General features: G+C 45.2%; 1 protein-coding gene across 1 annotated transcript; it reads left to right on the forward strand.

Moving 5' to 3' along the window:
- Window positions 1-546: 546 nt before the first annotated feature.
- PRRT3 (proline rich transmembrane protein 3) lies at window positions 547-11,968 on the forward strand. Its single transcript, XM_032239126.1, has 3 exons — window positions 547-1,762; window positions 5,588-5,731; window positions 10,035-11,968. Exons 1-3 carry the CDS (start codon window positions 547-549, stop codon window positions 11,966-11,968), a joined length of 3,294 nt encoding a protein of 1,097 aa, XP_032095017.1.
- The last annotated feature ends 12,926 nt before the right edge of the window (window positions 11,969-24,894 follow it).

Here is a 24,894-nt window from a genome sequence, read left to right on the forward strand (position 1 = left end):
GGAGGAATGGTGGATGCACATGATTTCATGTTTACATCCATGTGCCTCATGGATGAGTGCACATGGTGCAGCCATGAACTATCATTCACACTTCCTTCCCTCCCTCCCTCCTTCCTTCCTTCCCTCCTTCCTTCCTCCCTCCCTCCCTCCTCCCTTTCTTCCTTCCCCTTCCTTCCTTCCTTCCTTCCTTCCCTCCTTCCTTCCTTCCCTCCTTCCTTCCTCCCTGCCTCCCTGCCTCCTCCCTTTCTTCCTTCCCCTTCCTTCCTTCCTTCCTTCCTTCCTTCCTTCCTTCCTTCCCTCCCTCCCTCCCTCCCTCCCATTGCATCCAAAACCCAGCTTTTCTCTACCCTTCCCAGGAAAACTGCTGCTGTAATCTTTGTTATTGGACTGTCTCCCTTGCCTAATGTTATTCCATGTCCTGGCTTCAGGTGGGCCTCTTAACTCCTCCATTCTCACACTCACAAACGTTCCTATCCGCAGGATGAAGCACAAGCAGCCGTAACTAGCCACGCTGGATGTTGAGTGACCTGCTGTCTGTCATCCAAGATGGCTGCCTTGGGGTTGTTCCTTATCTGGAGCCTGCTCTTACCTGCCTCCCTCCTGGCTTTGTACCTCCCGACTCCAGGGAACTCTACCTGGCACTTGCCCCTGAACTCTGTCCCAAAGTCACCTCTGTTGGAAGTCCCCTCCAAAAAGCCTCCTCAAAGGGCCCTGCCAGTTGTTCCCCGCTCAGATTCCTCCGGCCTTGAGTTCTCTAGTGGAGACGGGGAATTGAAGAATGAGAACAGGCAAGGGGCCACTCCAATGGGCCACCCTACAAAATCCAAGAGGAGGTTCAAACTCCTTGCCAAGGGGGCACCAACCCGTTCTCCTGGTGGAAGTTTAGCTCCCCACTTGGCTGAGGAGAGTCTTGTCCTGCCAACTGAAGGCTTACTGAGTGTTCAGGGAGAGGTTGAGGACGCCGGTGGTATAATTTGGGAACGAAGTCCGAAACAGAGGAAGAAAAAGCTCCCTCTTCCTTCTTCTGGCGTATCAAAGAGAAACATGTCCGCCTCTGTGGCAGCCTCTCTTCCCACTTCACCCAGACTAGCGGCCTCAGAATTACCTGTCTCTCAGGAGGGATCCTTGCCCAACCTCCACCAAGCAGGGTTCAAGCAGGGCCTCCTCGCCACTACCTTAAGCCCCAGGCCCACCGTGTCCACCATTCCATTGGCAACATTCCCTGTTAATAGATCTCTTGTCAAATGGGAGGTGGTGGAGGATGCCGAACTTAAGACTGGTGCTTCAAGAGGGTGGTTGGAAAACAGAGTGCCGGAGCAGGAAGTGCTGGGCCGGAACTTAACCACAGTGAAATATTTGGCTTCATACAAGAGTAGACAAGTCTACAGTGGCCACCTTGGCCAGGAAGAGCTTTCTACGTCTCCTCTTAGGCCTGTGGTTCAGGCAGCTGGAGATGCTCAGAATCTCCCTGGGCAAGATAGGGATGTACCACCAGCGACTTCCCCGCCTCAGGAAGGAGTAGTTACCCCACTGATTGGGAAGGGGCACAGGCAAAGCCCAGCAAGCTCCCATCTGCCTGTTTCGGAGGGCCACTTCCCTGTCCCTTTCACCCCTACACTATCAGGGGTGACCTCCCAGGAACCAAATCATCATCCAAGAAGCACGCATTGGAATCTGATCGTTGATACCACCCAGCAGCCAGGACGTTGGGACACAGCTGGAATGGAAACCACCGTCTTTCAAGGCAGCTCTGCTACCCCAGGTAGGTTTGGATTTGCCTTTGGTTTATGTACTTAAAGGAATCTTCTGCTCAGGGGTAAAATGCTACTGGTTTGGGCCGGTTTGCCTGGGCCGATAGTAAAAAAATACTACTGGTTCACAGAAGTAAAAAAATACTAAAAAAAAAGTTTAAAAAAAAAAACCATTCTGACGAACGCACATCGCACAGTTGAGCTTCGGAACTTTTTTAAAAAAAAACTTTTTAAGCATTTTTTACTACTACAGGTTCTCCGGAAACGCAGGGGTGGGGGGGGGGGTTCCGTTTTTGCTCCCAGTAGGCTACCCTGAAGCCTGCTAGGCCAAAAATGGGGGGGAGGTGCTGAGAAAGAAAGAAAGAAAGAAAGAAAGAAAGAAAGAAAGAAAGAAAGAAAGAAAGAAAGAAAGAAAGAAAGAAAGAAAGAAAGAAAGAAAGAAAGAAAGAAAGAAGAAAAAGAAAGAAAGAAAGAAAGAAAGAAAGAAGGAAGGAAGGAAGGAAGGAAGGAAGGAAAGAAGGAGAAGAAAGAGGGAGGGAGGGAGGGAGGGAGGGAGAGAAAAAAGAGAGGAAGGAAGGACTAGAAACCTGACACTAGAAGCAGTTTCAGAGGATAATCCAGAGCTGGAAGGTACCTGGAGGTCATCTAGCCCAACCCTGCTCCAGCAGGACATTGTAAGTTTCTGTCTTTTGATCCTCCAGTTACATGACTACATAGCTATGCCCAGCCAGTCGCATGACCCACCAAGCCACGCCCACAGAACCGGTAGTAAAAAAAAAAAAGATTTCACCACTGCTTCTGCCACTGAAAATTCTCACCCAGTCCCACACACACCCTGTGTCCTATCCTGGGAACAGGAGGAGGATGGGGCAGGAGAGGGCAGGAGGTGGCAACAACTCTAAGGAAAGACACACACCAAGTGCCGTGGGGAGCAGGGAGCTGGCACGGTGACAGGGAAGCAAAAAAAGTTTGGGAGTTCAGGAGGAAATCTGTTTAAAGGACTCTTGGAGAGCACAAATTAAATTAAAGGGGGGAGAATCATGATACAGGTAGTTAACTTACAACCATTATTTTAGCGATTGTTCAAAGTTACACTGGCAGTGAAGAAAGTGACTTAAGACTGATCCTCACACAACCATCACAAGCATCCCCATGGTCACGTGATCAAAATTCAGGCGCTTGGCAACTAGCATGTAATTTACCATGGTTGCACAATCCCGGTGTGTGTGTCACATGATTGCCATTTGCAACTAACTCCCAACTAACTTCTGACAAGTGAAGTCAATGGGGGAAGCTGGATTGGCTTAATTGCTGTGTGACTCATGTAAGAATTGCAGCAATTTATTTAATAACCCTGGCAAAACAAAAAGATCATAATACTGGGCAAAATCCACTTAACTGCCTTACTTAGCAATGGGAAATTCTGGTCCTAATGGTAGTTTGTAAATTGAGGACTACCTGTAATATAAATGCATCTTTCACTTCCAAGAATAGCATACCAGCAACCAGATTATAAGAATCAAAATTGGCAGGGAAAGGATTAACTAACTTGGAAGACGCTGTCAGGAGCTGGCATGCACCTCTTCTGACTAACAAATTGTATTAAAAAGCAGAAGCTGAGCTGGGCTCACCAAAGCTTGTGCCTTTTAATTAAATTTGTTTCTGTCAGAAAAGGTGCTATCAGAGTCCTCCTAACCTACAAGGTAAATGTCTCTCTAATAAGCTTCTTTACTGGTTGCAGAATGCTAGAGATAAGAAGGGTCTATTATTTTTATAAAAATAAACATTCTGGACCTTGTTAGCCCAGAGTACTGAATACTATCCCATGTCACTATCCGTTTTAATCCTCCTCCTCCTCCTCCTCCTCCTCCTCCTCCTCCCCCCTCCTCCTCCTCCTCCTCCCCCTCCCCCTCCCCCCTTCCTCCTCCTCCTCCTCCTCCAGTAAGCAACTCTTTACTTAGTGGTGTCTGGGCACTTCCTGAAATATGATCATGTTGTTGCTATTAGTTGCGAAGTCGTATCCGACCCATCGCGACCCCATGGACAATGTTCCTCCAGGCCTTCCTGTCCTCTACCATCCTCTGGAGTTCATTTAAGCTCATGCCTACTGCTTTGGTGACTCCATCCAGCCACCTCATTCTCTGTCGTCCCCTTCTTCTTTTGCCCTCAATCTTTCTCAGCATTAGGCTCTTCTCCAGTGAGTCCTTCCTTCTCATTAGGGGGCCAAAGTATTTGAGTTTCATCTTCAGGATCAACCTCCAATAACAACACAGCCAGACGGGGAGCCTAAAAACAAAATGCCAGCCTGATTTCCACACCCACCCACCAGTTTTTCATAAGAGGAATAGTTAACCAAGGAACACCCCCCCCCCCTTCGTAGGCCAGAAAAAAAGCCTGGAAAAATACGTAGCCAGAGATGACATTCGGAAAAGAAAATGGCGCTCAGAGAAGGGAAGATGGCTCAGTTGGTTGGTAAACATCCAAACCAGACCCACGGTTTTTTGTTGTTGTTGAAGATCACATCGATTTCAAGTGTCATTCTTTGTTACTTGGTTTAGTATGAGAAAAAACAACAACAACAATAACTGGTGTGATGGTTGTGAATATTGAACGTCTGGAAGGGAGGGGTATGTACTGTGAAGCTGCATTCAACTTGACCCTGCATACAATATGTGTACAGCTGGCAGGCTGGCAGATGATTAAGTGACTCCTTTCATTAGAATGCCAACGTATTTGGTTGCGATGAAAGACACATGGGATGGGCAGGCAGATGGGAATAATAGGAAGAGCTGGTAGGAATATTTCAGGGTGGTGGTTTTTTGTTTTTTGTTTTTGGGAGCTGATGATGGATTTACAGGAGGGAGAAGTAATCTCTAAACCTGTATAAGGTAGTTTAATTTGATGGTTAACCTGATCGTGGGTTGTATTTGTTATTACAAAACAGTAATAACTAGTAATAATAAAGGGACGTGGTGGCTCAGTGGCTAAGACACTGAGCTTGTCGATTAGAAAGGTCAACAGTCCGGCGGTTCGAATCCCTAGCGCCCTGTAACGGAGCGAGCTCCGGTTACTTGACCCAGCTTCTGCCAATCTAGCAGTTCGAAAGCACGTAAAAAATGGAAGTAGAAAAATAGGGACCATCTTTGGTGGGAAGGTAACAGGGTTCCGTGCGCCTTCAACGTTTAGTCATGCTGGTCACATGGACACGGAGACGTCTTCAGACAGTGCTAGCTCTTCAGCTTTGAAACGGAGATGAGCACAGCCCCCTAGAATCAGGAACGGCGAATCATATGTGCAAGGGGAATTTTTACGTTTACCTTTAATAACTAGATCTTGAGAAATCTTAGGATAAGCTGGTTTATATTAAGCTGGGAAGTTTTTTAAAAAAACCCAACTCCTGCCTTTGATGTGATGTTTCAAAGAGCTGCTAGAAGAATCTCCTTCATTCTCTTCCTCTGTTCAGAATGACCTTCCTTGAGAACAGAATATCTGAGAGAAACTAGGGCAGAAGAAGGAGGCCAAAGTGGAGAGATCTCCTTTGGAGCAGAAGCAGAGAGAGAGGCTCAAGGACAGGCTTATCATTAGATGTCCCAAGTCTCAGATTTGAGGTGTAATGCCAAGGAAGCCAACTATTTAATTGCTTAAAGACAGGAGTGATGGGAAAGATACCAGCAAGCTTTTCTATCATGGGAGTGTTGTCAAATTAATTTGGGGGAGATTTTTGCACTTGGGCTACTTTTGCTGTTCTACCTCAGCCGAGACAACATTGTAGGCCAACCTTTGAGACCATCAAATTTGGGTTCCACTCATGGCCTTTTCCTTTTGTTTTTTTCCAGGGACTGGAGAAATGCCTGATATTGCAGAGCCCCAACGTGTCAGAGGAGCTGTGAACACCAAAGTTTCCCTCACATATTTTGGCTCCTCTACCCCTGGACAGAGCCCCTCCAAATTGCAGGATGATACAGGAATCAAGCATTCAGGTGAGTAAGAAGACAGTGAGATTTTTCTAATGTGGAGAGAACTTTGCTAGATCAAACCTAAGTCGGCATCTTGTTTCCACAATGACCAAGTTCATATACTGTGTGTATGAGAGAGAGACAGAGGGAGGGAGAGAGGGAGGGAGGGAGGGAATGTCTCTGTGTGTGTGTGTGTGTGTGTGTGTGTGTGTGTGTGTGTGTGTGTGTGTGTAGAATCCCCTTGTTCAGACTCAGTCCCATGGAATTAGAGCCCAGCTGAAACATTCAGTTGCATAGAATCCCTGCTAACAGTCATAGTTCATTTTAAGATTTGGGAGTGCCGTGGTTGAATACCAGAGTAGGCCTTGAGAACTAGGTCCAGTTCTGCATTCAGTTGTGATTTTCACTGGGGGTCTTTGTCGGTCACTATTTCTTAATCCAGTGCACTTAAAAAAACTTGTTGGATGAGTGGGGAAAAAAAGAACCTTATAGCAATAAATCAGAACAAAGCTGGAAGGGACCTTGGAGGTCTTTTAGCCCAGCCCCCTGCTCAATCAGGAGACCCTGTACCATTTCATAAGGTGGCTGTCCAGTCTCTTCTTAAAAACTTCCAGTGATGAAGCACCCACAATTCCTGAAGGCAAGCTGTTCCATTGGTTAATTGTCCTCACCATTAGGAAGTTTCCCCTTAATTGCTTCTCTCCTTTATTAGTTTCCAACCATTGCTTTTTGTCTTGCCCTTTGGTGCTTTGGAAAATAAATTGACCCCACCCGCTCTTTGTAGCAATCTCTCAAATACTGGAATACTGCTATCATGTGCCCCCTAGTCCTCTTTTCTCTAGACTGGCCATACACAATTATGGGCAACCATTCTTCAGATGTTTTTGTCTCCAGGTCTTTAATCATCTTAGTTGCTCTTCTTTTAACTTTTTCCGAAGTCTCAACATCTTTTTTGTTATGTGGTGATCAAAACTGGATGCAGTATTCCAAGTGTGGTCTTACTAAGTCTTTACTTAGAGCCGAGGTGGCGCAGTGGTTAAATGCAGCACTGCAGGCTACTGCTAGATCAGCAGTTCAGCGGTTCAAATCTCACCGGCTCAGGGTTGACTCAGCCTTCCATCCTTCCGAGGTGGGTAAAATGAGGACCCAGATTGTTGGGGGCAATATGCTGACTCTCTGTAAACCGCTTAGAGACTGCTGAAAGCCCTATGAAGCGGTATATAAGTCTACTGCTATTGCTATTGCTATTATAATTAAAAGTACTGAAATTACTATATACTATATCATAATACGTAATATATTAGAAGAGATAAAAATAGTAAGAGCCAATCTTTTCAATATATTTATATATATTTGTATATTAAATACAAATTCCAGATTGGGAACCTGTATTTGTTGTTTTCATGGAAGTACAGTATATGAGACAAACCATACCAAGTATTAGATTTATTCTCAATTATTTCTTGCTTCTTCTCTTTGCGCTTCAGAAATTACATCTACGTGACTCTTAAATTTTGGATTAAAAATGAAGAGCAATGTCATGGCTTTCAGTGTGCTGAAAGGTGCCATTTACCCTGTCAATGCCCTAGAAACAATCTGTTTTAATAATAGAGTGGGAATGCTATTGAAGGAGCTAAATCGCATTATTGCTGGAGCAGACTTCCAAAGCAATTGTTAAGCTTGCCGTGGTGGGAAAAAGCTGAATTGGCTGATATTTTGATGTTGACGGTGATGAGTGCTGCCTGAGCTATTCTGCCTCTGCAAAAACAGGAGGAGAGGTTTTGAGTTGGAGAGATACTGTGTTGTGCATCCGAATGGCTACAGGCCTCAGATGGCCGCTTCCATTTCCCCTCAGTGAGATGCTCCGATTTCTGAGCGGATGGTTGAATTCATATCCCGCTGCTGATGGAGTTCAGTAAACTAGGATTTGATTTGTAGTGACTTTGCATGCAGAGCATCTGGTATATTGTTGCTGGCAGGGCTTGACTCCAGGAAAGAGCATCAAAGCAACCCTCACTTCTGGGCTGTTTCTGGTCACCCATGAAGCTAAAACTGAAGAGTAATCCAAGTGGAGTTTAGAATTTGCATTAAGTACTGCATTTATTCTGCGACAAATCAAATTCATATGATTTGGGTGGTATATGAAATCAGTGTCGATCCCTGATATCTCTATTTGAAAGAGTATCTGATAGGAGACAATTTGTGGTTTAATAAGTAAATGTGTCGCTGTTGCCGCCATACTGCTGGCGGGGTGGGGTGGGGTGGGGGAGGAGTATGGGTTTTTATGTTGTGGATGTTAATGTTGTAAGCCACCTAGAGTCCTCTCTGTATATAGGCAGCCATACTAAATATGTTTAATAAATAATGTAAATAAATAAATATATTTATTATAAAGAGCTATGAGAGAGAGGAAAATATTAATCTAGGTAACCTAGTATTACAGCCCCAGCTTCTCTCCATAATCCATTGTGTATTCAAACTCTGCCTCCTAGACACTACAAAACTGATTCAGCAACTCCTCTGGCATCTTGTGAAATACTGTTTTTGTGCATTGTATGGGAGGATCCTTGCAATGGACCAGTTCCTCCATTGCTGATTCAGGTCCACTTATTCACAACTAAGTCGTGACTCCAATTATTCACAGCCAAGCTATTATACCACTGGGAGCGTGATCATATTAATGTTTGTATTCTACCTATATTACACCATGAAATTCAAAAGTGTTCGTTCATTCAATTCAATTCAATTCAATTCAATTCATTCATTCATTCATTCATTCATTCATTCATTCATTCATTCATTCATTTCATTCTGGCTTCTGTGTTGCTCAACGTATCAAAAGCTTTGAGCAGCTTACATTCAGCAATACAAAAGATTAAATCAATAACCACAATATGTGGTTATAAACATCCACTAACTTTCATACACAACCAGCCCTCATTGATCTCACTTCCTTTCCTGAGATTCCATCTGTTCAAGCATTCTGGTAGACCCATAGAGAAGGGGTAGACTGTAACACAAGGGGACAATTGTAACACAGAGGGGAGGTGATTACTGAGAAGGGTCCCCATCATTGGAATCCTAAAAGAAATTTCAACAGGCTTTCTCTCCTAATCTGTGCGGGCAGATTCAAAACGGAGGAGATAATCTTGAAGATACCTTATATATTCCCTCATGTTCATGGAAAACCCAAGATACTTATTGCCTCCTAATTTAGAACCAAAGCCAGTTTGGTCCAATGGTTAAGGCATCAGACTAGAAAGTAGGAGACCATGAGTTCTAATCCCACCAGATGGGTGACCTTGGTTAATTACTTTCTCTAGCAATGGTAAACCACTTCTGGAAAAACTTGCCAAGAAAACTGCAGGGACTTGTCCAGACAGTCTCCAAGAATTCAGTCCACGATTGAACAGGACAAAAAAGAAAATTAGGCTCAAACAGATTGAATAAGCTTCCCCCCGCCCTCCCCCCAAAAAGGTGTCATTATTAAGGCTGGTAGGAAATCTGAGCTCCAGAGAAGAGTGGAAAACAAGTATAGATTGCTAGAAGCTGAGGGGATAAGCTGGCTTGCAATGTATTTATTTAATGTAGTTCCCTACCACACACCTCATTTCAAGGTATTAATGAGTAAACCATTATCAATATGTTGAATAGCAAGCGCACTAGCACTTAGACTTATATCCCGCTTCCAAAGTGCTTCATGGCCCTCTCTAAACGGTTTACAGAGTCAGCCTATTGCCCCCAACAATCTGGGTCCTCATTTTACCGACCCCGGAAGGATGGAAGCCTGGGTCAACTTTGAGCCTGGTAAGATCTGAATTGCCAAATTGCAGGCAGCCAGCAATCAGCAAAGTAGCTTGCAGTACTGTACTCCAACCACTGCGCCACCGTGGCTCAGTTATGGTATAAAGTTTTTTTTTCTTTTCTTTAGAAAATTTGGGTTTTAAAAATTGCTTTTCTTTCCTGTGGGCTTTTTTCTCCATTTCCACAGTTTCGTTTAATTGTTTTTAGTGCATTTAGGCACTGTTTTCTCAATTTTCTTGCGAAGATGAGCATTGCCCCCTAGAGTCAGGAACGATTAACACATATGTGCGAAGGGAACCTTTACTTTTACCTGTTTAAAGGAGAAGAGTAAAGTTTTGGATAAAATAAAAGTTAAATTTATTTCATGATTATCATAGTACTTGTATCGGACTTTAACATGCTACCCTCTGTTTTGTTATTGTGGGCAGGGATCAGAATGAGAAGGAATCAGGAAAGTGTGCTATACTGCAAGTCCAGTGCTTCCTAAGTCTTGGTCATCCTTTTGCCTCTTTCTTATTTTTAGATCCAGCTTGGAAGCACCCTTCTGGGCAAAGTAGCACCATGGTCTCCACTACATCTGCTCGTCTTCCAGCTACCCCTCGCCGTGGGTTAATCCAAGTCACCACGCAAAGAGTTGTGCAACATCCTCAATTGCCGAAGCCGGATCCCAGCCGGACTGCCATGCTCCCTGCTTCCAGTCCACCTTGCCCCCGTCTTGGAAGCACCTGCCACCAGCTCTTGCCCAACAAGACCTTTCTGCACTGGGGGGAACTTGAGCAGACCCTGAGTTTTGCCTGGGCACTGCACGTCTACGGGGCTGGAGTCCTTTGTCTCCTGCTAAGCCTGTTGAGCTTGGCATGCCTGGGGGTATCCTTTTCTTTGCACAGGTCACAGCTCCCCTATGTCTTGGCTTCCAGTGGCCTGCTCCTGGTTTTTGGGGTCCTGCGGGCCACGTTCTTCCTGGCTGACCCCTATGGCTCTCTAGGTCGGCTGCCTGCCCATGCTTTGCGACTGCTATACACTGCCCCTTTCCCTCTGCTGATGAGCACCTTCACGATGCTTCTGCTCCGCCTGGTTCATCAGGCCCGGCTGCAGATCTTGTCCCCCAGATGGCAGAGCTTGCCATTTTGGGCTGCGCTGAGCTCCCTACACAGCATCGTTCTCTTGGGGGCTGACTTGTTGTCCCCTCCCATGCACTCAGCTGTGTCTGTGGGACTCCACACCCTTTCCTGTACTGCCAGTCTCTGCCTCCTGCCAGCCACCGTGTTTGTGTACTGGCTACTGCGGCACAGCCGGGGGGTGGAGGGCACCCTGGAGCCAGGCATATGGCGGGAAGCCTGGGTGTTATTGGCAAGCAGTGGGTTGGTTCTGCCATGCTGTGTCCTGCAGTTCTATGGGGTACTGTGGCTCTCAGGGGCATTGGGACAGCCGGACATTTTCACCTGGGGCTGGTGGTTTGTGCAATTCTGGTTCCGGATTGGCGAACTGGCACTCTCCTTTATCCTGGTCTCGCTGGCTTGGCAGGCACTTTGCCAACACCACGACACCACCGAGCATTCTTGCTGGGCCAAGCTCCTGAGCTACTTCTGCGCCTACCGCAAGGCTGAGGTACCAGAGTACCCCAACAATTGCTATGACTGGCCTGGCGGGGTCCTGGAGAAGATACCCAGTCACAACCTCAATAATAACTTGATCCGGAACTCCTCGGCTGGTGGGCTACTCTGGGCACTCAAGGACAGCAATGACCTGCGAGCAGGACCTGGGCAAGGTGCTAGCCCCTCTCCCAGGCATGCGGGCTACAGCCCCAAATGCCCCAATGTGGCTGTGGCAGCAGCAATGGGCCGCTCTTACACCAGCATCTGTTTTGAGCGGGAGTCAGTCCTCTCGTTGGCAGACCTGGAGTTCCGCCCACCCTCGCCCATCAACCTGAGCCGCAGCATCGACGAAGCGCTCTTCCGCGAGCACTTGGTGCGCGATTCCATCTTCCTGCGCTCTAGCCTGCGTTTCCCGGCACGCCAGGACTCCTGTGCCTCGCTGCGTGGCGACTGCTCCACGCTCTCACATGCAGCCCAGCCCCTGTTGGCCCAGCCCCGTCGGAGCAGCGATCCCGATTGCCTGTATAGCTTAGCACGGACCAGCTCGGTGGGCGATCTCGTCGGCCGAGGCCTGGCCAGTGAGCCCGCCACAGACACATCCCTGGGCAGCTTCTCGCGCACCTCCTTCTCCCGAGCATCCCTGAAAATCAGCTGGAACCCTTGGCGCCATGGGGTGTCCTCTCCCGAAAGCCTGCCCTCAGAGGAGCTGCCCAACCAACAGCCCCAGGCGCAGGCAGAGGATCTCCCGCTGGCGCCACCCAGCAGCGCGCCAAACTCCGAACGGGAGGCCCGGAAGAGCTTTCTGGCACTCAGCAAACAAGTGGATTCCCGCAGCCTCTCAAGTGACACTATTGAATTGTAAGATGGGACGGGAGCTAAAAATCTGTCCACTATCAGGAATGAGAAGCTTGGGTATGGGGCTCAGAGCAATTTTATTCCTTTTTTAAAAGCTGTGGAGCTTTCTGCAGCCCCAACCATTTGTGAAATGGACCCACAGAAGGTGCCAAGCCTCCCTTGTAGTGTCCACCACGTAATAATGAGTAAAAGCACACCCTATGCTTGCCGGCCTCTCAGTTTTAAGAGCTGTACTGTAGCAACAGGCAGATCCCCGGAAACTGTGCAGCATGAATGCTGAAGGAAGACATAGTTTGTTTCCGGCATTGAGGCCCGAGAAAGGTGCGCTTGGAGAGAAGGCAGAGTGGGGCAAGGAAGCATTGAGCAAGGGGATAAGGGGTGGGCCTAGGGGAGCTTTGCATGGTGAACACCCCCCCCCACCCCACCTTAGGACACTATTGCATAAACCAGCGATCCTCAACCTCATCCACTTTTAAGATATAGGTAGTCCTTGACTTACAACAGTTCATTTAGTAGCCAAAGTTACAGTGGCACTGAAAAAAGTGAGTTATGACCGTTTTTCACACCGCAGCATCTTTGCAGTCATGCGATGAAAATTTGGGCGGTTGGCCACTGGTTCGTATTTATGATGGCTGCAGTATCCCGGGATCACGTGACTCCCCCTTTTGCGACCTTCTTGAAAAGCAAAGTCAACAGGGAAGCCTGACTCACTTAACAACCACGTTCCTAACGTAACCACTGCGGTGATTCGTTTAACACCCCCCCCCCCCCCCGTGGAAGCGGTCAAGAAAGGTTGTAAAATGGGGCAAAACTCACTGGACAAATGTCTTGCTTAACAAACAGCAATTTTGGGCTCGATTGTGGTCGTAAATCGAGAACTACCTGTGTTGGCCTGCTAGCTGGAGAATTCTGAGAGTTGAATTCCATGCGTAGAAGATGGTGATAACACAGTAGCAAGGCTGGGAGGGAATTTGACCCCAGTCCGTGTGGTGCCAATGCAGTGGTGATAATCCTGAGCTCATTTGGCAACAGTCGAATAAGAAAATGTCTTCAGGTGGAGCTCTATAACAGGCAATTTGTCTTGTGAATCATGGAACTGGCTGAGGTTTCTGGTTCAGTATCTGTAGTTCAAAGGGCGGTGATTAATTCCGCTGCTTCACCTTTTTGTTTGAAAAGCTCCTTTGTAAATCACAAGATTGGGGCAGAAAATGTGAACTTCAGAATAATCAATCTCTCCTTGGCTACCAAAATAGGTGCGACCTTTCCCCGTTCAGTTGCACAGATGCAGATATGAATGTCTAGATCTGAGATGGCGAACCTATGGCACGCGGAGCCATTTTTAAGGGCATGCAAAGCGTTGCCCTGTCAGCTCCAGCATGCTGGCCAGCTGATATTCATCCTTGATTTTTGGCCATTTTTTGCCCTCCGGAGGCTTCCCTCCGGAGGGCAAAACTTCTGGTAACAGGAACGAACTGCCTGTTGGCGTGTTGGGCTGTTCTTCGCCCTCCAGAGTCTTCAAGGAAGTCTCCGTAGAGTGAAAAACCACCCAACGGGCAAACCGGAAGTTAGGGAACGGACTTCTGGTTTGCGTGTTGTGCTGTTTTTCACCCTCCGGATTCTTCAAGGAAGCCGCCTGAAGCCCCCAATAGCTCTCACGCACTTGCTTTTGGCACCCAAGGCAAAAAAGGTTCACCATCACTGGTCTAGACGCATTTTCAAATGCTACAGATCTTGATCTAAAAAAAGAAGTTTTCAGAGCCTCTTCTGGCAGACTATACTCTCTGTGCATCTTTTAATTGGACCACATTTTAACAGATAGTCCTCGATTTACAACCATGTGTTGAGTGGCTGTTTGAAGCTACAGTGGCACTGAGAAAAGTGACCTATGACCATTTTTTCACACTTAACGACCATTGCAACATCTTCATGGTCACGTGATCAAAATTCAGATGCTTGACAACTGGCTTGTATTTATGACAGTTGCCGTAACCCGGGTCATAGGATCACCTTTTGCGACCTTCTGAAAAGCAGAAGCCAGATTCACTTAATATCCATGTTATTAATTTAACAACAGCAATGATTCACTTATCGCCTAACAACTGTGGCAAGAAAGGTCGTAAAATGGGGCACAACTCACTTAACTATTCTGATTAGCAATGGAAATGTTGGGCTCAATTGTGGTCGTAAGTCAAGGACTACCTATATTCCACTATTTTTTTTTAACCCAAATCCAAAACTTGCCTAATATTCAAACCTTGATCTGGATTCTTGGGGGTGGGGGGGGGGGTGCAGGAGAACAAGAGCTGTACCCTGGAGTGGAAACTGTAGAGATAATGCTTCTCCTAATAGCACAACTTGTATTTGCCCAGTATTATCTTATCGGTTGCTGCAGTGGCAGAAGAGAAGAGGGTTCAAGCTGTCCAGATCTGAAGTTGAACAGAGCTGCTGAATGTTATGTGGTCTATTTGTGCCAAAACAAAATAAAAACTTTTGCTGGAGGATCATATGTCTTGAAGTTTGCTTTTCATTTCCATTTTAAATGCGGGAGGCTTACGTCATCTCCTTCATGGTAGTGCAGAGTGAAGGTAAATAGTTGAAAAATGAATGCAGTTAAATCATAGTAATTAACCTAAAAAATAGGTTCAGTCATCTGTTCCAATGCAGCTTCTATTTTACTTTCAACCCTGGAGCTGACTGATTGGAACCTTGACTGAAGCTGCTTCTGTGACTTTTCATATTTCGGTGGGTATTCTATCATGTTATATTTTGTATCCATATTCTAAAAAAAGAATCTAAGAGTGTATATATATATATATAGTGCTTTATAGCCCTCTCTAGGTGGTTTACACAGTCAGCATATTGCCGCCAACAATCTCGGTCCTCATTTTACTGACCTCGGAAAGATGAAAGGATGAATCAACCTTGAGCCGGTAAGGATCAACTGCCAAACTGTTGGCAGTCGGCAGGCAGCAGTAGCCTGCAGTACTGCATTCTAACCAGAGCCGTGATGGTGCAGTGGTTAGAATGGTTAGAATGCAGTACTGCAAGCTACTGCTGCCTGCCGACTGCCAACAGTTTGGCAGTTCAATCCTTACCGGCTCAAGGTTGATTCATCCTTTCATCTTTCCGAGGTCAGTAAAATGAGGACCGAGATTGTTGGTGGCAATATGCTGACTGTGTAGAGAGGGCTATAAAGCACTGAAGCGGTGTATAAGTCTAAATGCTATTGCAATTGCTATATTTGATCATCATCATTTTAGCCATTCTTTATCCACTGCAGGATGAAGGCCTCTTCCACGTTTCCAACCAATACAGTCTTGAGTTTACTTTTGCCAATTGGACCCACAATACTTCTGATCTCGTCAATCCATCTTTATCAAGTGGGATCCATTCTATGACTGCCTTGGTCCACCTGCCATCAGCTCTACTTGTTATGGGACCAGCCCATTTCCATTTCAGTTCTTTTACTCTCGTGATGATATCATATACTTTTGTTTCTTCTCTAGTCCATGTACAGGTTGTTCTATCTTATCTTGTAATGCCAAGCATGTATCTTTCCTTTGCGCCACTCTTAGGTTTTGTATTGATTGTGAGGTTAATGTCCATGTTTCAGCAGCGTATATTAGAGCAGGTAGCACACACTGACTGAAAACTTTTCTCTTCAGGCATAGGGAGTTGTTCATAATTTTCATGAATCTCTCCCTATGCCAGAAAATAGATGATTAGATAGATAGATTGAGAGAGAGAGAGAGAGAGAGAGAGAGAGAGAGAGAGAGAGAGAGAGAGAGAGAGAGAAGATAAGATAGGATAGATAGATAGATATGGATGAATGATAGGTAGGTAGATATGGATGGATATGGATGGATGGATGGATGGATGGATGGATGGATGGATGGATAGATAGATAGATATGGATAGATGGCTGGCTGGCTGGCTGGCTGGCTGGCTGGCTGGCTGGCTGGCTGGCTGGCTGGCTGGCTGGCTGGCTGGCTAGATAGATAGATAGATAGATAGATAGATAGATAGATAGATAGATAGATAGATAGATAGATAGATAGATAGATAGATAGATAGATAGATAGATAGATAGATAGATAGATAGATAGATAGATAGATATGGATGGATGATAGATATGGATGGATAGATGATAGATATGGATGGATAGATGATAGGTAGATATGGATGGATAGATGATAGGTAGGTAGATATGGATGGATGGATAGGTGGATGGATAGATAGATAGATAGATAGATAGATAGATAGATAGATAGATAGATAGATAGATAGATATGAATAGGTAGGTAGGTAGGTAGGTAGGTAAATGGATGATAGATATGAATGGACAGAAGATAGATGATAGATAGATAGATAGATAGATAGATAGATAGATAGATAGATAGATAGATAGATAGATAATAGATAGTTAAAATTATCATTGTCTCCTTTCATGTTGTATGAATTAATGGCCATTATAGTGATCATCTGCTTTTGGTCTCTTCCTATATTGTTGCTGCCCAATGTAGGTACCTGCTTGGTTTAGCTGGGCAGTTAGGATGATCTTCACACCTTTAGTGATCCTGCTGGAAACACATAATCTGAACATCCGCTCATCCTTCCCAAGAATAGCCCCCTGCTACAATGACTTGGCAGGGATTTATTATCTTACAGTACTGGTAGTCCTTGGTTTACAGCCATTCATTTAGTGATAGTTTGAAATTGCTGAGAAAAGTGACTTATGGCCATTTTTCACAAGACATTGCACCATCTCCATGGTTGCAGGATTAAATGTGCACGCTTGGCAATTTATGACAGTTGCAGTGTCCCAGGATCATGTGATCACCTTTGTGACTTTCTGATAAGCAAAGTCAATGAGGAAGCCAGATTCACTTCACAATTGTGTTACTAACAACCACAGTGATTCCCTTAATGATGCAAGAAAGGTGGTAACATGGAACAAAACTCACAACTGACTTAGCAATGGAAATTTTGGGCTCAATTGTGGTCATAAGACGATGATTAGCTATATCTAAAAACAATTAAATATAAATATGACCTGGGATATAAGACTGGAGCTTTACTTCTTCCTTCCTATTTGGATTGGAAGAAGAGGTATAGGGTTTCCTGCCTAAGCAGAGAGTTGGACTAGAAGACCTCCAAGGTCCCTTCCAACTGTGTTATTCTATTCTAGAGGTGTCTATGGAGATTCTCAGTCATGCAGGTCATGGTTGTCCCAAAGGTGCTTTTTCAAGAGGCAACTGGACTTTCTGGTTTTCCTCTGAAGGTAAAGGTAACGGTTCCCCTCACACATATGTGCTAGTTGTTCCTGACTCTAGGGAGCGGTGCTCAGCTCCGTTTCGAAGTTGAAGAACCAGTGCTGGCCGTCTCCATCATGTGGTCGGCATGACTAAACGCCAAAGGCGCACGGAACGCTGTTACCTTCCCACCAAAAGTGATTCCTATTTTTTCTACTTGCATTTTGACATGCTTTGGAACTGCTAAATTGGCACAAAATGGGACAAGTAGCGGGAGCTCACACCGTTACACAGCACTAGGGATTTGAACTGCCGAACTGCAGCTTTTTCTGATCAACAAGCTCAGCGTCTTGGCCACTGAGCCACTGCGTCCCTTTCTCTGAAGACTTTTCGCTTTTCATCCAAGGAGCTTCTTCATTCCCTTCAGGGAATGGAAGGATTATTCGAGAAGTATTTATTTTCCTTTCTGGCAAGGAGAATCCTAACTTGGAATCTGCTCAGCACTCCTGGAAAGGAAGAGCAGAGGATCTCTGCCAGTTCACCTTCTTCCAGTCTTCTCCCGAAATTCCTCAACCCTCCCAAGCGTTCAAGGACAGCAAAGGAGGGGGAGGTCCCGTATGTGACTTCTGCTCCTTTGAACGCTGCCAAAATTGCCCATTAAATTGTTTCCATGAAAAGTCAATTTGTTCTTCCCTTCCTTGTCGAAAGACACATCCTTATCTGATATGTCCAAAAGTTGAATTGTGACAACTGGCTTAATTTTCGTTCACTTAAGAGGTTTTGCTGCCCATCCAAGCAGCTTCATCAGTCAGAGCCAGTCAGTGAGGCAGAGAGTCGTTGGAATGTACCAACTCCTGCCGTACCAACTTCAGGGGTTTCCTGTGTTGCAATGTGTCAACGAAGGCTCTCACTCCACCAGGCAAAGGTGTCAGAAGGTTAAATCATGGCAACCACATTAATTTTTGTTAGCTTGAGACATCTCGCTGCTTCATCTGTATTTTGGGGAGCAAAGCCCTGAGGACAGTGTGGCAAGAGTTGGTACATTCCAACGACTCTCTGCCTGGTTTACTTGGACTGATGAAGCTGCTTGGATGAGCAATGAAACCAATTAAGCTAGCAAAAAATAGTCCAGTTGTCATGATTCAACCTTCTGGCACTTTTGCCTGGGTGACTGATAGTCTTCATCTTATCTAATACCAACATCAAGGAAAGCTCTTTCATCAGCAAAACAACAGATTCATATTTTAGTGAGGATCGCTAAAGTGCTTGCCTAGCTCTACATAACATAACAGACAAACATCAGTGAGTTATCTGAAATCAGAGGTGGGTTCCTACCAGATTGGACCGGTTCAGCTGAACCGGTAGTGGTTTGCTGGCCTGGGTCGCCGGAACCAGCAGCAACCCAGGCCTGGCTGCCACACCTCCAAACTGGTTCCCCAGTTGGCGCGGCATGTTTTTTCTCCATTTTTTAATGTTCTCGCATTAAAATACTCCCCTATTTATGGGCAACTGTGCATGCACGTGGAGTGTGCATCTGGCGCTCGCGTGAGTGAAGCAAGCATGCACACGCAAAATTGCATGCGCACCAAACTGGCAGTAATGCTGGCAGCAACCCACTCGTGTCTGAAAATGAATTTCAAGCCATTTTTCGGCTGTTTTGGGCTGCTTTTCGGGCTGTTTTCAGGCCGTTTCCCAGCACTCAAGCGCCTGTGAAGACCACCTGGCAGAAACCAGAAGAGTAGCTGGCAATGGCACACGTCCCCACAGAGAGGGCTCTGTGTGCCACCTCTGGGTATAGGGTTTCCTGCCTGAGCAATGGGTTAGACTAGAAGACCTCAAAGGTCACTTCCAACTCTGCTATTCTATTTGTCTGAATATATATGACCCCATCTTAGGCTAAGCCAGTTAATGCATCTATCAAGCACACCAATATTTGGGTATTGATGGAAGCTGGGTTTCTCTAATCTTAGACAGGTTAGCTGTACTTTTCAGAGGTTGAAGCCAAGACATTTGAATTACATCAACAAATAACCCTGATTACTAGAACCTTTTCAAATGCCTCCTACACATTTTCTGGCATGGAAGCCGTTTCAGCAGCAGAATCATTTGTGGAGGAGTGACCCTGTATACAAACCCAAGGACAATTATCATAAAAAATATTTGCTAAAAATTCAAGATGAACTTAGAATGTTTATTCCTAGATTGATTCTTTCTTGCAGCCTTACTCAAGTGTAATAAAATGTGCAGATAAAAGAAGGAAAGTACAGATCCATAACATTTATAGACCAATGCAGTGTGTTAGGATGGAATTTTTATTTTTTTATTTATTTTAAAGGACACTGTACTCTGTCCTACATGAAAGCCAGCACAGGCTTCCCTGGTTTAATCTTCTTCTATTACTATTACTATTACTAATAACAATAATGGCAAAAATGAGGCACTTGAGGATAGGGGACTTGAGACTAAAACAAATGAACAGTTGCAGGGATTAGGTATGTTTTGTTTAATGAAAAGAAGGACTAGGGGTGACATGATAGCAGTCTTCCAACATCTCAGGGGTTGCCACAAAGAAAAGGGAGTCAAACTATTCTCCAAGGCACCTGAGAACAAGAAGCAATGGGTGGAAACTAATCAAGGAGAGAAGCAATTTAGAATGAAGGAGAAATTTCCTGACAGAACAATTAATCAGTGGAACAACTTGCCTCCAGAAATATTGGGTACTTCAATACTGGAGGTTTTAAAGAAGAGATTGGATAACCATTTGCCTGAAATGGTATAGGGTTTCCTGCCAGAGTAGGGGGCTGGACTAGACAACCTCCAAGGTCCCTTCCAACTATGTTATTCTGAAGTGACACATTTAATGTTTGCACTGCTGCATTTTAAGAGAAGCTTTGTACAATCTAGTTTCTTTAGTAAAAGAATTACATCTAATTTGCAATTCAAAGTTAATTATCAAGGATCAAGAAGATGCATCATCAGTCAAAAATATCAGAGCATCAGGTCTCTGGAGTGTTTATGAACTGTGCAATTGGATCATAGTTTAAAAAAACTAGTTTAAAAAAAGAGCAAAAAATCCAACAAGATTCTCAAGTGATTATGCATCCATTTACATATAAAAGACTTTCAATAGAACAATTTGATTAGGATCTTTAATAATTCTCCTAGCAACCTTAAGATTTGAATAGTTGCATTGAATTTATAAATATGAATTTTCTACCATGTAAACATTTATACTGTATATCTTCCCAGGAGATTATGTATATATAATCAAAGTAAAATATCTATTTCTTATTAATAGTTGTAGTCCAATTTTGTCTGACAAATGAGCCTTTGATTGCAGTCCTTTCTCTCTCTCATGTCTGTCAATCATCTATCAATCATCTCTATTTATCATCTATCCTCTCTTATCATCTCTCCAGCTATTATCTATCATCTATTACATCATCTATGCATCCATCCCTTTCATCTATATCTGTTGTCATGTAATAATGTCATGTCATGTCTGCATGCCTATCCATCCATCCGATTCCATCTACCTACCTACCTACCTACCTACCTACCTACCTACCTACCTACCTACCTACCTATCTCTATCTCATATGTTGTGCTTTGTTTTCACCAAAAACAGCACTATGCTTTATAACCAAACATCTCTAGTTTGGTTTCGTCTGTCCAAAGGACATTGTTCCAGAAGTCTTGTGATTTGTTCAGATGCAACATTGCAAACCTAAATAGTGCTGCCATGTTCTTTTTAGAGAAAAGAGTCCTTCCCTTGGCAACCCTTCCAAACAAACAATAATGTTCAGGGTTTCCCCCCCCCCCCTAATTCAGAGGTGGGTTTCAGCCGGTTCTATCCGGTACATGTCTACCGGTTGAAAGAATGTAATGTGCCTTCCTGTACCGGGGCTTCCAGGGGCCTGGTACCGGAATGGTCCCTCCCCTGGCCTGCCCCTCCTGCTCACCCAGGTTTTGGTTGGCGGGCACGTGGAGGGAGGGTGGGAAATCTCATGGATTCCCCACCCCATTTATTGGAAACGAGGTGGCTGTCAGAGGAGAGAGCAGCGCGCGCCCGTGGGCTTGTCCAATGAATCCTCCCCTCCTGTTCCCGTGACCCGTCAAATGCATGCCTGACAAAAGTGTGACGACAAAAGCGTGCCGAGAAAAGAGCGAAGTCAAAATCGCACCCACAGCAGCACGCCAATAAATGTGCGCCGACAAAAGCGTGCTATCAACAAACCACGCGAAAACAAGATTAAAAACCCTAAGGGTTAGGTTTAGGGTTATTACCTTGTTTTCGCGTGGTTTGTTGGTAGCGTGCTTTCGTCGGCGCGCATTTATCGGCGCGCTTCTGTGGGTGCGATTTCGACTTAGCTCTTTTCTCAGGGCAGTTTTGTCAGTGTGCTTTTGTCGATCGCACATTTGTCGGTGAACCTGTTCCTTCTTCTGCTGTTTGAACAAGCTGCGCGGGTTGTACTGCCTTGTCTTTCACAGCCACCTCGTTTCCAATTGGGGCAGGGGGAAATCGATCTTTTCTGTCCCTCTCCATGGATCCCCGCCCCAATTGGAAATGAGGTGGCTGTGAAAGACAAGGCAGCGCGACCCGTGCAGTGTGTACAAATAGCAAAAGAAGGAACATGAGAGGAGTTCCACGCAGGGCTTTTCAAACAGCTGAACTCCTCTCCTGTTCCTTCTTTTGCTGCTTGTACATGCCACGCGGGTCGCGCTCCCTTGTCCCAGCTGCCTCTGGCTTCCCTCCGAGAGTCTCTGCTCTTCAGGGCTGTAATTGTGCAGGCTGTGTTTTCCAATGCGTGGAGTGACTCCAGAGCCCAACTGCAACCCTCCCCACCCTGTGGAAAACATAGGCATGCACACATAGCCTACACAATTACAGACCCGGAGAGCGGAGACTCTTGGAGGGAAGCCAGAGGCAGCGGGGCAGCCGGGTCCTTCACCCTCAAAGGGAGGAAGGGCCAGTTGGGAGAGGGGCTTTGGTCCTGCTGCCTCTAGCGGACGGAGCTTTACTGTCCCACGGCGAAGATTCCGTCCCTCATCCCAGAGCCTTCGTAACTTGTTCTCATTCACCCGGGCTCGTGCAGAGGCCTCACTCTCCGGGCCTGTAATTGTGTGGGGCATGCACGCACCTATCTTTTCCATGGCATGGGGCCAAGACAAGGGACGCGAGGGGGGTCAGTAGGGCCTCGTCCTTCTGAAGAGGACCTGTCCCCGAAGAGGGCAGATGTGGTGGCATCGGTCTTGGGATGTTCTGCGGAGCCCCCCAGGGAAAAACGCAGCTGCCAGGTACCCTTAACCATATATTTTGGTCCTATGACTGCACTGCAGAATGCTGCAAAAAAACATACATACAGGCCAGTTATTGAGTGTTTCAAATGTGATTGGAACACTCAACAAGGTAACCATAGTATGTGTGTGTGTTTGTTTCTATGTCTGTGTGTGTGTGTGTGTGAGAGAGAGAGAGACAGACAGAGGCACAGAGAGAGAGGGAGTGAGAGACAGACAGACAGAGGGAGGGAAGAGAGATACAGAGAGAGAGAGAGAGAGAGTGAATGACAGAGAGAGACACAGGGAGGGAGAAACAAAGAGACACACACACACACACAGAAAGACAGACACAGAGAGAGAGAGAGAGAGAGAAAGAAAAAGAAAGTGGGAGAGATGAAAGAAAGAAAAAGGGAGAGACAAAAGGAAGGAAAGAGAAAGAAAGGAAGAACTTATGACCACAATTGAGCCCAAAATTTTCGTTGCTAAGCAAGAGCGTTGTTATGAGTTTCACCACATTTTCCAAGTTGGCCATGCCCACCTGGTCACATGACCGCCAAGCCACTCCCACAAAAAAGGCCACACCTACAGAATGCGTTCTAAAACAAATTGAAATCCAACACTGTCCTAATTGTACATGCTGAGACCTGTAGAGTCTGAGATGTACTGTAAGTCTTGGATTGTTTGCAATTTATCTGAGCATTGCAGTGGTCAGAGTGCAGTACTGCAGGCTACTTCTGCCGGCTGCTGGCTGGCTTCAATTTGGCAGTTCAAATCTCACCAGGCTCAAGGTTGACTCAGCCTTCCTGGTGGGTAAGATGAGGTGGGTAAAATGAGGACCCAGATTGTTGGGGGAAATATGCTGATTCTGTAAACCGCTTAGAGAGAACTGTAAAGCATTGTAAAGTGGTATATAAATCCAAGTGCTATTGCTATTGCATGGCCTGAGGTTGGGGTGAATTTGCTGGGACATCTACTCCTGGGAAGATTGAATGTTTTCCACTTGTGAATAATCTTCCTCCCTGTAGAATGATGGCCTTTATATTGTTTAGAAATGGCCTTAGGATTCTCAGATTGATGGGCAGCAACAATTGCTTCTCTTAAGATCATTGTTGGTGTCTTTTCTCTTTGGCAGTATGTTAATACATGTCTCAATGCCAAAGATCAGTAGATCCCTAAAACTTTGGTTTTTATAGTTATACTTGCTGATGATCAATTAATCATGGGAACATGATTGCCAGCACCTGGCTACTACTAAGCCTCTACATAACAACGGAAGCAGTAAGGGTATGCTTACATTCTCTTTCATGGCTTCTCCATTTTGGCTTTCTTTTTGTCAAATAAAATGATGACATGGTGTAATGTGTTGCTGTTCATCTGAGGTTGTATTTACCTAGTTTTAAGAACTTCTAAAGACCGGATGATTTTTACTCTGTCCTGATATGTAAAACCAGAGAGCTCAAAGAGGGCGTACTTTCCTTTTCACATAACTGTAAATGCTGGTAACCTCAAGGTTAAATTATTTTATGGTCTCTCAGTATAGCGAGTCTTGAAAATAGTTCAGAAATTGGAACAGACCTCCCCCAAATCTCATGTTGAAATGCCATTAGTTGCTTTCTTAAGTAGCCCACCCACCCACTTAGATCAACAATAGAGCACCTTCAATGCTTTATTATTGTATATGTTTATATATTTAAAATATTTAAAACTATGTAATATTTCTCTTACTACTGCTTTGTAAAGCCTTAGTAAGGCCACACCTGGAATACTGCATCCAGTTTTGATCACCACATAACAAAAAAGATGTTGAAACTTTGGGAAAAGTGCAAAGAAAATCAACTAAGATAATTAAAGGCCTGGAGACTAAAACATCTGAAGAACGGTTTACAGGATTTGGGTATGGCCAGTCTAGAGAAAAGAAGGATTGGGGTGGGGGTGGGGGACGACGACACATGATAGCAGTATTCCAGCATTTGAGAGGCTGCGACAAAGAGGAGGGGGTCAACATATTTTCCAAAACACTAGAGGGCAAGACAAAAAACAATGGATGGAAACTAATCAAGGAGAGAAGCAACCTGGAATTAAGGTGAAATTTCCTAACAGTGATGACAATTAACCAGTGGAATCGTTTGCCTCCAGAAGTTGTAGGCGCCTCACCACTGGAGGTTTTTAAAAGGAGACTGGACAGCCACTTGCCTGAAATCGTATAGGGTCTCCTGCTTGAGCAGCAGTTGGACTAGAAGACCTCCCTTCCAGCTGATTGATTGTTTGATTCTTTGTAAAAAGGGCCACATTGTGGAACAAACTGCATTTTAAATGGAAACAGATTCTCCTTTGCATTATAGTTTAGGAGAGGTTTCTTACCATAGGCCAAATACCTGTTTATTCTGGGCTTTTAATTGT

Source organism: Thamnophis elegans, chromosome 2, assembly GCF_009769535.1.
Source record: "Thamnophis elegans isolate rThaEle1 chromosome 2, rThaEle1.pri, whole genome shotgun sequence".
In the NCBI taxonomy this organism is placed as follows: Eukaryota; Metazoa; Chordata; class Lepidosauria; order Squamata; family Colubridae; genus Thamnophis; species Thamnophis elegans.

Bases quoted from the DNA above. Each gene is read 5' to 3' on its own strand.
- PRRT3 (XM_032239126.1), top strand. From the start codon at position 547: ATGGCTGCCTTGGGGTTGTTCCTTATCTGGAGCCTGCTCTTACCTGCC. The intron at 1,763-5,587 runs GTAGGTTTGGAT...GTTTTTTTCCAG, and splicing joins AGGCAGCTCTGCTACCCCAG to GGACTGGAGAAATGCCTGAT. The intron at 5,732-10,034 runs GTGAGTAAGAAG...TCTTATTTTTAG, and splicing joins TACAGGAATCAAGCATTCAG to ATCCAGCTTGGAAGCACCCT.